Raw genomic sequence first — 14,458 nt, 5'->3', positions numbered from 1 at the left:
TGCGGTCCAATATTATTCTTGAATATGTTGACTATTATCAATATGTTTACTTATCCCTATGAATATGAAGAAATCTGATCAATGAAACAACCTTGCCCGAGTAATATGAAATATGGAAAGCACAAATCTTCCAATACTACGGTCACTACCTACCGTATTGGTAAAACCAGAAGGTCTAAATTACCCCTGTAACCGTAAAAAATTATGTATAACATATATACAAAACACCAACCTCCCAAAAATGATATTCCTCCAAACAACAACATCATCTCATAGATATCATCTCACTTCAATTTTGGAAGCAGCATAATATTCGAGATATATTTCTATTCCTGATTAATCCAATAACCGATTGGTCCGACAACAGCATTCTCCAATCCAGCGATAAAATGTCCTGTCATCAGTCTATACAATATCAGCGTCTAAGAACTACACATGAATTATACTCACCGTGGTGGTCTCCTCTGGCGCAGTGGAGACGGAGAAATGAAGGATGGTTACGCCAACGTTTACGATATAGAAGAAATCCTAGCCGAAGAAGTTCTATTTCTGTCGAGGATGAGAAACTTGGTGGGAGGCGCGAACCTAATGTTTCTGAAGAGCACGGGGAGAATGAGGATAATGCTGTGGATGATGCTGCGTTGCAATTGACACTTAGTAGTAACAGAGCTTTTGGTTCGGATTCTCGCGATGATAATACTCTGAGTCCGAACAATGTTCCCATTAGGGACACCACTTCCGCGTCAAACACTACCTCGAAGTCGAATAATGACTCAAAGTCAGACGTTGGAAAAGGCATGCAGCATAATTCGGTAAGAAATTATTCGTCATTCACTCTTATGAAAAACACTAACAAAGTTAATTGATAAAGAACAAACCTGAGAAATCATCAGAGCAAGCAGCGACTAAAATTCGAGGCGGAGGAGCCGATATCTCTAGAAACATCAGCTGTAGTGGAGCACACCAAGATTCATCTCCCAGTACCCTAGACTCCGAAGCACCTTCCAAAACCTGGGTCAGCCGATTCAAGAATACTCAAAAATCCAACAAATCCCGACGAAGACGGAACCGCACGCAAAGTTCCACCTCACTAAACGGGCTCCGATTCGCCTTACACAAGAGAGAATACCGTAATCTCGGCATCGAGTTTTCATACACAGACATGACACGAGCCGAATTCCAATGGAAACTTCAAAGTCTTACAATCGGAAATGGGAATCTTAGGAAACCCAAACCGGGTAGATCGAATCTCCGTTATTGCTTGTCTTATTCTATGCAGGCGATTGATACGGTTTCTGCTGTGGGAAATATACCCTGGAATAAATATCGACAGTGGTTTTCTCTTAGGAGAACGGCGCGTGCGGCGGCTTCTTGTATGGGTCTTTAGGTTTGCGTTTTTTTTTGTGGGGGGGGGGGGGGGGGGGGGGGGGGTTGGTCGTCTTTGGTTTATTTGGTGGTTAGGTAAATACTACCTATGGCAAGATTATATCAATTCACCAGCGATTTAAAGAAACCGTCTGGGTTTATATATTGTGATAATCTAACCTTGTTGTGTTTTGATCATTAAGTGATGTTTCTTGTTTTCAGTCCTGATATATTCGGTTGAGGGATAATTATACTAGGTATTCTATATACCGCAGGCTTTAAAATTTTACAACTACACTTACTTGATTGTAGAACTGGCGCACAGTATCAACAACTGATACAATAGATTCCTAGCTGTATGGAAACCGTACAACGGACAAACAAACATATTGTGGGTATTATATTTAAACTCTCCCTGTCAAATATCTCCTATGTAATCTTACCATTATCTATTCGCAATATCACAACAAGAATTTGGATTTCATCTAACTCCACAATTCGAACATTTATTTACGTTCGTGTGGTATAAGATCTTACAGATATTGTTGGATTTGCAGCGCTATCTTTGATTCTCTTTTGTGATTCTATGTAATATTCTAGAAGCTATCAAAGTTCAGATAGTGAGTTTAAGAAGTATATCTTCCATTACTGGGAACATGGAAAACTGGGAGAAGGAAAGAAAGAAAGAAAGCGGAAGGTTAAAGCAAATGATAGAGATGGAAAATAGTGGGAAAATAAGAGAACAGTTGTCGTTGTTCTAATTCGGTGAGTAGATAATTTATCAGTGTCCTTAGGTACCTACCTATTGTCATGATTGAATGATGAGAATGGTGATAGTGGTATGGTAATTAGTTAATAGATAATTATGCTGCGATTGCCGGGAGATTTCTGGAGTTACGCTTCATTTCCAAGGGAAGCTCAATTATTTTTACCTACTGGGGGTTGAAATGTTAGGATCGATGGATTTGGCTGAGGTGCGGGATTCTCGTTTGCTGGGGGTTTTGAGGAATTGGGCGGGGAGTAGGTTCTGGAGGGGGAGTAGGTTCTGGAGAGGGAGATTTGGGTTTTTTTGCTTTGCGGGATTGTTTTAAGTATGGTTTTGATGGGAGTTATGATGGAAAATCCGCTACTCAACCAGAGAGAATTGAAAAATGGGATGAAAATAATCCAGAATCTGAGCTAACCGCCGCATTTTCAGACAACTCAAATGAAGAAGATAAAGATGAGGATTCGGAATATCATGAAAATTTCGAGTCGATGAGTAATGATAATTACTTCTCCTATGATAATGATACCTCACATCAAGCAGAGATACTAAATCATAACAATAACCAGGTATACACCACCAAAAACAACGAACAATTCTTCGGAAGCAATCTATTCAATAATCCATTTCAAGCAGTTGAAGATCAGGAAAATAATTCTGGGGGTTATCTGTATCTATATCTATTGAAACCAGTCGAAGCACAATACAAAACATCCCCCATATCTAAAACACCAATCCAACATTTCCTCGCTAAAAAAACTAAATTGTATATGTCGCAGAGCGGTAGCTAATAGAGCAGAGAGATTTATCTACCCTGAGGGTGAGGAAATACTGTTTCTTGTGGGAAGTGGAATTATTATGATAGTGGTATTGTCTATGAGGGGAGAAATAGAGGTTTGGAGAGAGTGATGGAGTTAGAGATGGTATGGTTCGTTCTCGAGTCCGTTGAGATATTGTTGGAATTATTGTGGTGGGGATGAGAGGGATGAGAGGGAGGGAGTGAGGTGTGGAGATATAGAGGGGGTGATGGGGTTTGAGGGTGAGAGTAAGAGTGTGGAAGGAAGGTTGGGGGATTGGGTTATGGGTTTTTGTGCTTGGAGTATATGGGATAGGGGAATGTTTGTAGTTGATGTGTATGTTGATGTTTTTTAGATGCTGAGATTGCTTCTTTCTCGTTGGGACATCCTCATTTCCTTCATATATTCAGGAATTTATCAAATCTTTGTGATAGAAAGCTGATTTGTATTTTCTAATTCCATAATTTCATTCATGAGTGACGTTCGATCTTGATATCTTACTTGCGAATATCATAATTATCTCTTCTGAACCACTTGTAAGCTATTTCTGCAAAACTTGAAGGATTCTATAAAAGAAAAAAATATGTATGGTCATGTGCATTGATATGTAGATATGTTAAAAACACCGTATCACTTTCAAGTGAGTTTGGTAAATCTTTCCTCGTCTTTTTTGGTCTCCTCTCGAACTTCAAAGTGAAATAAAATAGGATAGATGTGAAACAATCTATGGAGTTCCCTCGAATATCCGAATAATATATATTCTTCAGGAATCTATCTAAATAATCCTTCTGCATTATTCAAGGAGAGCTCGAGCATTGAATATATCGAATCGGATGTCAACAAGATAGACTTTGGGCTGAATCATAACATAACCGAGGCTTCCTACAATAAGGTTTGTGTGTATTATAAGATGAAAGTTGTAGTTTCCCCAAGATAGAGGACCAATGGAATACAAACACAGCCTATCTTCAACTGCTATTCACTATTCTGATGTCATTAAATCATCATACATATACAGCCCTGGAGATAATGTTCATCTTCCTCTTTTAAATCTATCAGGATATCATAAACCACCCACAAATCCGCTCCTGCAAACAACTCACGACCAAATTTCCAAAACCCACTTGATAATACTAGTTAACTAACCATGTTAAAAACAAGAACCCCATCTATCCATCCAGATACCCAACACAAAGTAAGTCACCCGACTTTCCGTTCGTTCAAATCTGCTATCTAGATCTAAATCCTAGATCTACATATCCTTGAGCTAACTTATCTCGTCTCTCAAAGAAAGTAAACAAACCACCCACAAACCCATCAATCACCAAACCAAGCAAAACAATTTTCCCACTTAATAATACTCCAACACATTTCGAAACGAAAAACGCAAATCATGAATCGAGCAACAAGAATGTTTTTATGAAAAATCATCTGGGGGAAAATATGGAGATGAATCTGGATTTTGGTCTGATGAGGAAGGGGGAATATTCTGTATGCGCGGATGTTGGGGGATGGGAGGAGGAAAGCGAAGAGGGGATGGTGAGAGTGGAGGAGAGTTGTTTGCTGTGAGATTTTGGGGGATTGGGGTTTTATTTACGGTATGAGAGGTGAGAGGTGAAGATATGGCAGAGATGATTGTGTTGTTTTAATGGAATCGAAATCGGAATCGGAATCGGTGGGTTTAAGGGTGCGGTGTTTTACGAGACTTTGAGGATTATGAGGACTATAAGTTTAATGTTAATCCAATTAATGATTTATACAGGGACAGAAAATTATATTTTCTTTTCCCTTTGTAGGGACTCTAGATAATATAGGTTAGAGTGCTACCTCCTTTTGTTTTAGGGGATGAATGATGGATGTGTAACTCATATATTAAGGTTGTTGGTCGAATCAATCGACCATTTTCTGCTGTTCCTACTACATACGATCTTTCCTTTTTGGCCGGCCAAATTCTGAATTCTTGGGATGGCAATTTGTATCCTAGAAGATTTTTAGCCATTTTGGATACAATCTTAGCAGCCAAACTGCAAAAAAAAAGAAGATAATGATGTGGTAAATAGGTAACATCATTTTTCACTTCTTCGTATCCGCAGACCTAAATCACGCCAATGAGGGTTTGAAACCTAATACTGCTGATTCCGTGACTTATGCATGCGTCTCTATTAAGACACTTTCGTAAATGTAGAAGTTAATTGGGGAATCTTGAACAAATCTTTATGTATTACTACATCCAGATGTATTTTGAGTTCTTTAATATGGTTATTCTCACCGCGTCGTTATTTCAATATTCGATAACAGGCTGCAATATATATTCAAAGCCCTATTGATAAACATTCTGATAAATCCAATCCTAGACTTCCATCAAAGCTAAAAGTTAAAGCTAAATTCTAGTGCCGTCAGATACTCGTTTGATCAAAGTATTAGATTTAGATTCTACTAGCATAGCCAAGTGGTAAGGATGAAGGGTTCTTGGTGGATCTATGACGGTGATCCCGGTTGAAGGTATGCCACTCGAGCTAGTAAATCAATCATGCGGTGGGTTTATTGAAATGGTAATGTGTGTTTTTCTCCTTCGTGTGAGTTCATTTTCAGAACTTAGGATCAAAGATTCAACTAAGAATTGAATATCACCGATCATGATTACAAACATAAATGATAAGTGTTACCATCGCTAATTATGTCGTTTAGGTAACGTTAGACTGCATCCCACCATCATTTTCGGTAGACCTTAACTTAAATTTCTAAACACAGAAACCCCAAAAGTACCTGCCGGACGACTCTCAGAGAAAAAAGTACGGGGTCGAGAAAATAACAGAGGATTAAATGAACATCAAAGAGATGGCCAAAAGGCATAAGGAACAACGAGAGACATGAGAAAAAGAAAGGGCATATTTACGGTCTTTGTAAAGAGTAGGTACCAAAAGTTCTTTAAGTTCATTAAGTTCATCAGACTATTCACCACTGTGTCGGTGCTTCAAATTCCTTAATCGTTTACTTTTTCAGGGATATTCTCCTGAGTTTCATGCAACAGTGAGCACAATTCCCCAGACAAAACACTAGAACTTTCTTCATAGACGGTTTTCTTCCACGAGTTACCAAAGGACAGAAAGTTTGTACCAGACTCGACAAGATCAGGGCTCAAATATGCAAATTGAACTTTTCTATGTGCCAGACGACTTGCCACGTCGGCAAGATAAAAAGAAGATTGGAGTTTACATCCCACAGTCTGAGTAGCCCCATACTCAATACCCACTTGTGCAACTACAACCACGGCATGTAGGACGGAAGTCACCTGATCAATATCCTGTTACAACAAGAGTTGCTAGGCAACATGACGGGCGAGGGTATTGCAAAGATGCTTTTGTAAGTTAATAAACAGGAAGCCAGGTCTTAGCTGTAGGGACATTCTTTTCTTATATAGGTTGTGCGTCAGGAGTTTTGAGTGGAGCTTTTTATAAGTATAATTAAACGAACAGCCATGTGAATGTTTTAAAAAACTCGTCTTATAATTCAGTGATTAAAAACCAAGTTTGATGGTTCCAATATTTTGGGACATAAATGCTGTGATATCTTCTGAGTATAATGTGAGTAGCGTCTATGTTCCAGCTTTGGAAATTCAATGAAGAAAATGAATTTAACTTTTCATGCAAATAAGTCAATCATCTCATATAATTTCGACATATAGGAAAACCTTACACTAGGAAATTGCTTACTGCTTTTCGATTTCATTCCATTGTTTACTTCCTTGAGATGAATTCTATGTTTTGGAATAGATCAATGCTTGATCGTACTAGATTCGCTTAAGCTCGGCGCTTGCATTTATTTATATTTATCCATCAACTTCAATTTCACAAGTTAAGATTTTCCTTGTAATCATTTTTGAAACTTCCCAAACATTCATTGGGATAAAAAAAAAAAAGGTTAGTGGTTTGTGGGAACCTTTCCACACTCAATACTTCTCCTTCTGCAAATACTTTGTTTACTTTCATTGTCAAAAATGTCGTTCTCTGAAGGCAATTGGGGAGAAGAATCCTTCGATCTGTCAGAAAATGATGGATTCTTAAATCTCCCAGAGGGAGAATTTTTCAATTTGTTTGAAGATAGCACGGGCAAAGTTGATGAGCTCTCGATCACCAACAGTGAAGATAAGTCTTCCAGCAACAAGTATTCTTCACTTGAGGAAGACATAAAGGGAATAATTCTACAAGGGACTGTAGATAAGCTTGGGGGGAATTCAGTGAAATCCAACACAATCTCTAGAGGGGAGGCCGAATCAATTGAGTCTGAAGTTGGAAGTCATTTGATTATGCCAGTTGATACGCATCTCGAGGAGGTGATGAGAGGTAACCAATACTGCAAGGTAATAATACTCTGCTTTTAAATGAATCTACAGTGAACTGATGATACCAAGCAGGTACCGAATTCCTTATTACAATCTCTGACTACCATGTCTCCAGTCATGTCTCCATCAGAAATAAAACAGCATTCTAGGTCTTCGGCAAAGGCTTCTTCCTTCAGTGAAACTTCAAATATCATGACACCGTTACTTGAACCTTCTTCCTCTTCACCAGTACCTTTCCTCTCGGCCAAAAATCATAGATACAACGGAGATAATAGAGGGACCTCGTCATCCACACCGACACGTTCTACTAGACGAAGAAAAAAGAACGGCATCGATAGAATCATCGAGGAGCACGACAAGAGGGTTGCGGAGAAGGCTGCAGCCAAAAAGGCTAGTTCGACTTTACTGGGATACAGCGGTATCCAGAAAAATACACCGTCAAAGAAAGGACATAGATATTCTGGAAGTCTCGATGAATCTCTAGGGAGATGTCAAATCGAACGTTCATACAATCGCCATCATTTTCCAGGTTCTTTGAGTCCCCAAAATGAATACCAGGTCAATGTTGATGGATGGCAAGCTCATGAATTCCAAGACAGAGGACGTGTTCAGCAAATGCACCAAATGCAACAAATGCAACGAGGGCCTCCGAATCTAAACTCTTCTCAACAGATGGACCAAATTCAAGCAATTCCTCCAAACCTAGACAATTTTGAGCAATTCAGCCATGGCAAGATGTATTCTGATCCACAAAACTATGCCACCTCAAATACAGAACAACAGACACCATTTAACAGACAATTTCAGGCTAGTCATCACGGCCAGTTTGAGCATCAGAAAACTCCCATGAGTACAAAATCTTTCCAGCAACTGGGCCAACAAATTATGAACCCATACATAGAGAGGGTTCACAACCAGAATTTGAAGAGAGAAAGAGAGGCCACAGTGCACACTAACCAATTAGCCATTTCTCACAATCAACCACTGCAGTCACCCCTGTTCATAAATCCACAGGAACAAAATCACTCTTTCCAGCAAGTGGGCCACACGCTAAATAATTCAAGCTTCTCCCATATTAAATATCCGTCCGTCCTAGATGAGCGGCATTTACCATTATTCCCAGAGAGAAATTCTTGGACGCCACTAGCAAACGCCAATTTACATGGTCAGGCTCGCAATCAATGGCAGACACCCGCTGTTCAAGAACCACAGTTTGGAACTCAGCAACACACAAATGTAGGCACACCCGCAAAAGTTGAGATTAATAATTGTGCAGCAGCTAACATCATCCAGATGAGCAATGGTATATCCAAAACCTCATTCCCTTCGTTTCCACCCCCATCTTTTACCTCTGAACAACATAGTGACCAACTATTAGAGCCACGTCTTGACCCTCCTCTTCCCACCTCTCCTCCAGCAAATACACACCTCACACATAGGCCAAGGAAGTGAGATATACAAGAAGAAAACCATTCTTATACAATGAAAGTCAGGTACTCGCGGACATGACAAAAATTAGACAGATACTCATCGCGGATTTCTTAATCCAAAACAAGACAATTACGGGTCATAAAATTGTCACTAGACTTCATATCTTCAAAGTACACACAGAGCGGCAGAAAAAATGACCAGAATGATGGGGTCACATTCACCCATTTCATTTCCTATCTTGTTCCACAAAAAAGCAATATCTTTCTTAAGTGCTTTTTCGCACAAACACATACACATTGCATTTATTTTTCGATTTCAATTTCCAGAATATGCCAAGGTTTCTGGTAATATGTAACTTCGTGAGGAAGGAAGTGATTGTTTTGAGGTTCATCGTTACATAAATGATTCTCACGATCGAGAGGTTCGCTTCAATGATAGTTAAGCTGAAAAGCTTCTTTACTTTTTTTCTGTATTTAGATAGTTCTTTGCTCGACTTATCTGTCCATAAAATAAGAACATAGCCTTTACAATAAATTTTCAGTCAAACTTTACTGATCTCTTTTCAAACTTGATTCTCATCTCTCATTTCCATGCAGTATTTTCCGGAATGATACAGGAAATTTTGAAGTGGTCGATATTCGAGTTTCCCTCATCATTATGGACTTTATACGAGGCATTGTAACTGATTATGACCATGAACTGAAATTGACCCGTACAACGAAGAGGTGAATGACTGAAGTGATACTCTTCTCTTTGATTTTATTAACCACGGTACCTGATAGAATACGCCTAACACTCAACTTTTGTGTATTTAAGCAATTTCAAGTCTTTCGAGATGCGTAGTTGCTCTTGAGAACGCATCCTCAACTATAAATCCATCTACGCATACCTATGAAGATCTTGCGATCCTGTCCGAATTATATCGAAACGGGAGAAAGACATGACAAACCCCCAACTAGCCGACGGTATTCCCCTTAGATTGACTTGAGGTATAGACTCTTTGTCATTGACAGAGCTGACAGATTGCGTTGAAAGGAAAAACTCTGTCACCTAAATCCATGTCTACCAGCAATAAAACACCTGCGCCCTAAGATAAGCTCGTCGTGCTAAATGTAGGTCTTAATACGTCTATCTAACAGGTATGTTCCAGCACCTGCCCTAGAAAATTTAATGTTGGCCTCGCAGCTTTAGATGTCGTCGTTCACTTTTCGATTATGAGAAAGGAGTATGCGGCATGACTATGTAGCAAAAGGCCGTTGAGCTTGGAGTGAGTGAGTGGGTTCTCTACTTAAGGTGCCTTTTGGATGATCTAGGAAACGGGTTTTGGCTTTTATCGTCTCGTGCGGCACCTAATTTATCTAAAGAATGTGCCTTTGCCTGTATGGCACAATTGACTTTTTGAATGACCGGCTTTACAGTTTTGTCAAAGATGGTTCTCCGCGGAACCGAGCAGAATGCTATCTAGGTCTGAACGCGAATAAAACCATAGAACCTTTTCCTTAGTTTCGTTTTCTGTGTCAGTTGTGGGCTTTATTTCTGAAATGCGCCCTTTTGATCTTCTTTCCTCAGCTGATTCCTCGGTCGCTAGCTCTTTTCTTGCTGCGAATTGTCCCACCATTTCTGTTTGACTGTCTGTCAATCGTTTCTCGAATTCTCTCCTCGGCTGCCTCTTCTCCACTGTCTCTCATCGACTTCTTTCCTCATCTGTTTTCATCGAGTGCTTCCACCAACACTTCCATTCACCATTTTTTATCCCTCGAGTCTTTACCTTACGGTCCTCAGATTACAACTGAACCAGGCTTGCATAATACCGCTAAGCACTGCAAATGGTATACACCACTCGGGAGGCACCATTGAACTATGCAAACCATTCAATTTCCAACCAAGGTAGAAATGCATTCTGTCCGCTGCAGCTCTACTAAATGTCTTCCTCTACTTCTTCTCATTTTAATCATATTCAGAGCAGGAATGTTCACGATCGTCGTCTCCTGTCACGGTAGATGAGAGAGGTATGTATAACCAGCTTGTAGCTGTTCTGGATGGGAAATTACTAGGTTCCCGAGGGCAGAAGTTTAGAATATTATGAAAGGAATACAGTGAGAATTATTGAAGGTGGGCAGATTTTGTTTATTCTTTTATCATACTTTGGATAATTGGGCGTTGGAATGAATATCAATTGCATGTTTCGTTCTATAGCTCTTCACTTCTATTTCATATGTCTGCAGTAATCTAAGTATTTAGGATGGAAGAAGAAGGAGGGGGGTGGATATAAGGATTGTGAATGAGAATGACAGCGGGGGATAAAAGGGGTTCATGCTCCGGATCTTAGTTACTATGTTACCATTCACTTAGTTTTGGGATGAAGATGATTTCCCCCTCCGCCTTTGCGCTTGACTTGCTTCTGATTTCTCCTGTTAATTCTATAGATTGTTAAGTGCTTCCCGGCAAAGCTGGAAGTTTGCCGGCAGCGTTTCATATCTCCCATCCTATCCTATCCTTGAACTAAGGATAGGCAAAATAGCTTCAATTTGAATGATAGGCAGGATAAGGATATAAAGTTTTCCTTGAGGATATAGTAGGATTTATAGGGTTCAGGATAGGATAAAAGAGGAGAGGATGGTTGAAAAATCCCTGTAAGTCTAGTACCCTACTTTTGGACCACCCCTCTTTTGGACCACCCTTTTACACCAAAAATTACCATTTTCAGCTATTAATAATTCAAAAGTATTGATTCTGTAAATTTTATATTTTTCACAATTTTATTGGTTGAGATATAAATGTGTAACGATACTATACTGGAGGCAGCGGCTGCCTAAGGTTTCGTCTGGTTGGTAGTTGTGGGTTAAGGCTTTATCACTGGTCTTCACTTGGAAGTGAAGTCGTTACTAGATCAAGTAGAATGTAGGTAAACTAATTGATAACTAAGTTGAGCACAAAGCTCCTTAACTACGAGACTAAATGAATGTTTATATACCCTATATCATCTTTTGAGGACCTTTGGGACCCTAAGGTCCAAAAGGTCCTCGAGGTCACATGAATTAATGAATCGTGACAAAATGATTGAAATCACGATTTTTAATTTGTGTAGGATTTATTGTTACGAGTTTTGCCGTCTAGATCACGTGGAAGTGCTCTAGGCTCTCGAGGTGGTTTATAACTAGGCGTCAAGCAGGGACTTAAGTAATGACAATAATGAAATGCAATTCGTAACTAATAGTAGGATATACTAAATGATTGATCTTGAGCACGAAGCTCTATACAAAGGAAATCCATCTTGATTATATAGACCTTCGTGTTCTAGCTGATCAGTAGGATCAGTATGGCTCAGTACTGAGCTTGCTGATCCTCACCGAGTCAGTCACATGATATTGGTAACACGTGAGCGTCTTCTTGTTACCCGGCGTAACATTTATATTCAAATTTGAAGAATTCGAAAATCTTAAATAACTTTTCAACAAAAATTATTAAAAATAAACTATAAATCTTTTCCAAATATTTACACTATAATTGATTGAATAAATCAAATTATTTGAAAAAAATAATTTACAGTTATTGTTTTATTATTGATTAAATATTTTTGTATATACAATTTGTTACGTCGGTGTTACGTGACGGTTGTTACCCCACTAGTGGCTCACGTGCACTAGCCCTGTATATAAAGACCTTCTTACTTAGAATCTTCTTAGTTCTTTAGTTTTAGATTCTAAGTAATTGAATTGACTCCGTTTACGACTTTTCCGTCACAGTCGGACTCCACAAGCCCATTACCACATGATTCAATCACGTGATTGACTCTACATAATATGCACGAAAAATAAAGGTCCAACATATTCTTAGGTCCAGGACCTTTCGGGGTCCTGAAGATCTATAGCATGAAGATCTATATAGTCAGGACGGATTTCCTTTGTATAGAGCTTCATGCTCAAGATTAATCATTTAGTATACTCTACTATTAGTTACAAATTGCATCATTATCATTACTTAAGTCCTTGTTTGACGTTTAGTTATAAACCACTTCGAGAGCCTAGAGCACTTCCATATGATCTAGACAGCAAACCTCGTAACAATAGAAATCCTATACAAACTGAAAATTGAAATTTCAATCATTTATATTTCAATCAATAAAATCACTAATAATTATATAATAAAATAATAATCCAAATTTTATTAAATTCTATCGATTAATTGTAAAGTTATTAATAGGTAAAATCACGATTTTTGATGTAAAAAGATGGTTCAAAAGAGGGGTGGTGTGACCAAAAGGGTGTTTATAGACCAGCAATTGTATTTAACTTAGAATCTACAGGTGAAGAGCACCTGTAGATGGGGATAGCTACTCTATATATACACAAATGAATGGCCTAGCCGCAATGGCTAGGCAAAAAGAAGTCATATTTATTCCTCCAATGATCTTACTTTACCGATAACCATTGATACCTAGTACTTGTCCGGATCTGATCCTCAGGTCACCTAAATCGCATACTAATCTCGAGTAATCGTATCATGTGTGGACATGGTTAATGTACCTGAGGTTTCTTATATAATAAGGGTGGGAGGAAAGCAGGGATTTCCGTCACAGGTGGTCCAAAAAGGGGGTACTAGACTTAATTTATTATTATATAATTAGAATCTCAAGTTATTTTTATTATAATTGCAATCTTATTGTTGTTTTAATTATAAAAATAAGAATTATGTTAAAAGGAATGACCTCACACAGGGAATAGTGGGAAGCTGATAGGGCAGAACTGAGTGTTACGACGGGCTACACAACTACCAAGGCACGTGATCACAAATGATCAATAGTGATCATTAAGGATCACTAAGGATCACGGTATAGGTGATCACTGATGATCATTAAGGATCACTAAGGATCACGGTATAGGTGATCACTGGTGATCATTAAGGATCACTAAGGATCACGATATAGATGATCACTAATGATCATGAAGGATCACTAGTAATCATGGAAGCATGAAGGACTATATAATCAAGATGGATTTCCTTTGTATAGAGCTTCGTGCTCAAGATCAATCATTTAGTATATCCTACTATTAGTTACGAATTGCATTTCATTATTGTCATTACTTAAGTCCCTGCTTGACGCCTAGTTATAAACCACCTCGAGAGCCTAGAGCACTTCCACGTGATCTAGACGGCAAACCTCGTAACACTGAGGTAATATTGGTCTAGTAGGTTAATCTCACTTCTAAGTTCTACGGAAGTGCGAAGCTCTCTGTAAGAGAGTGTCACGATTCACCATTAGGATTGATGGTGTTACGATGGTAGCAAACTGATTAATTAGGAGAGCTTAGGCCTTGTGCAAACATGATCAGATTTCATCGAATTAGTATGTGATCTTGGTCACCTGAAGATCGTGTATGCACGCACCATCAGAAATCACGTGATAAGGAGCCCTCAAAGCTCCTAGGGGCTCCCTTCTTCGTTCATTATATAGTCAGAGTAGTTTCATAGTTTAGGAGCTTCGTGCTCAACTTAGTTATCAATTAGTTTACCTACATTCTATTTGATCTAGTAACGAATTCACTTTCAAGTGAATACCAGTGATAAAGCCTTAACCTATAACTACCAACCGACGAACCTTAGGCAGCCGCTGCCTTTAGTACAGTATCGTTACAGAGAGCTTCTCAATCTAGTCCTAACAGGACTAGTGCCCTGTGCACGTGCTACGCAGGAACCATTCACTTTAACAAATTATTTATTAAATCTTTCTTTTTATAAATTAATTTATTTTCGATT

The 14,458-nt window shown here is 38.8% G+C and overlaps 5 protein-coding genes across 5 annotated transcripts; 3 read left to right on the top strand and 2 right to left on the bottom strand.

Moving 5' to 3' along the window:
* Positions 1-389: 389 nt before the first annotated feature.
* SS1G_01449 (predicted protein) lies at positions 390-1,387 on the top strand (the record flags this gene model as incomplete). The annotated part of the gene is made up of 2 exons (XM_001597205.1): positions 390-812; positions 872-1,387. The coding sequence occupies 2 exons, from the start codon at positions 390-392 to the stop codon at positions 1,385-1,387; spliced, it is 939 nt and encodes a 312-aa protein (XP_001597255.1).
* A 925-nt stretch (positions 1,388-2,312) lies between these two features.
* On the top strand, positions 2,313-2,922 carry SS1G_01448 (predicted protein; the record flags this gene model as incomplete). The annotated part of the gene is made up of 2 exons (XM_001597204.1): positions 2,313-2,385; positions 2,564-2,922. 2 exons carry the CDS (start codon positions 2,313-2,315, stop codon positions 2,920-2,922), a joined length of 432 nt encoding a protein of 143 aa, XP_001597254.1.
* Positions 2,923-4,521: 1,599 nt separating this feature from the next.
* SS1G_01447 (predicted protein) lies at positions 4,522-4,927 on the bottom strand (the record flags this gene model as incomplete). Its single annotated transcript, XM_001597203.1, has 2 exons — positions 4,522-4,651; positions 4,854-4,927. The coding sequence occupies 2 exons, from the start codon at positions 4,925-4,927 to the stop codon at positions 4,522-4,524; spliced, it is 204 nt and encodes a 67-aa protein (XP_001597253.1).
* Positions 4,928-6,925: 1,998 nt separating this feature from the next.
* SS1G_01446 (predicted protein) lies at positions 6,926-8,722 on the top strand (the record flags this gene model as incomplete). Its single annotated transcript, XM_001597202.1, has 2 exons — positions 6,926-7,288; positions 7,343-8,722. 2 exons carry the CDS (start codon positions 6,926-6,928, stop codon positions 8,720-8,722), a joined length of 1,743 nt encoding a protein of 580 aa, XP_001597252.1.
* A 1,263-nt stretch (positions 8,723-9,985) lies between these two features.
* Positions 9,986-10,319, bottom strand: SS1G_01445 (predicted protein; the record flags this gene model as incomplete). The annotated part of the gene is made up of 2 exons (XM_001597201.1): positions 9,986-10,162; positions 10,194-10,319. 2 exons carry the CDS (start codon positions 10,317-10,319, stop codon positions 9,986-9,988), a joined length of 303 nt encoding a protein of 100 aa, XP_001597251.1.
* Positions 10,320-14,458: the final 4,139 nt, after the last annotated feature.

Source organism: Sclerotinia sclerotiorum, genomic scaffold (genome assembly GCF_000146945.2).
Source record: "Sclerotinia sclerotiorum 1980 UF-70 scaffold_2 genomic scaffold, whole genome shotgun sequence".
NCBI classification, from domain to species: domain Eukaryota; kingdom Fungi; phylum Ascomycota; class Leotiomycetes; order Helotiales; family Sclerotiniaceae; genus Sclerotinia; species Sclerotinia sclerotiorum.
Note: the sequence above shows the minus strand (reverse complement) of the source record. Positions and strands in the feature narration are given on the sequence as shown.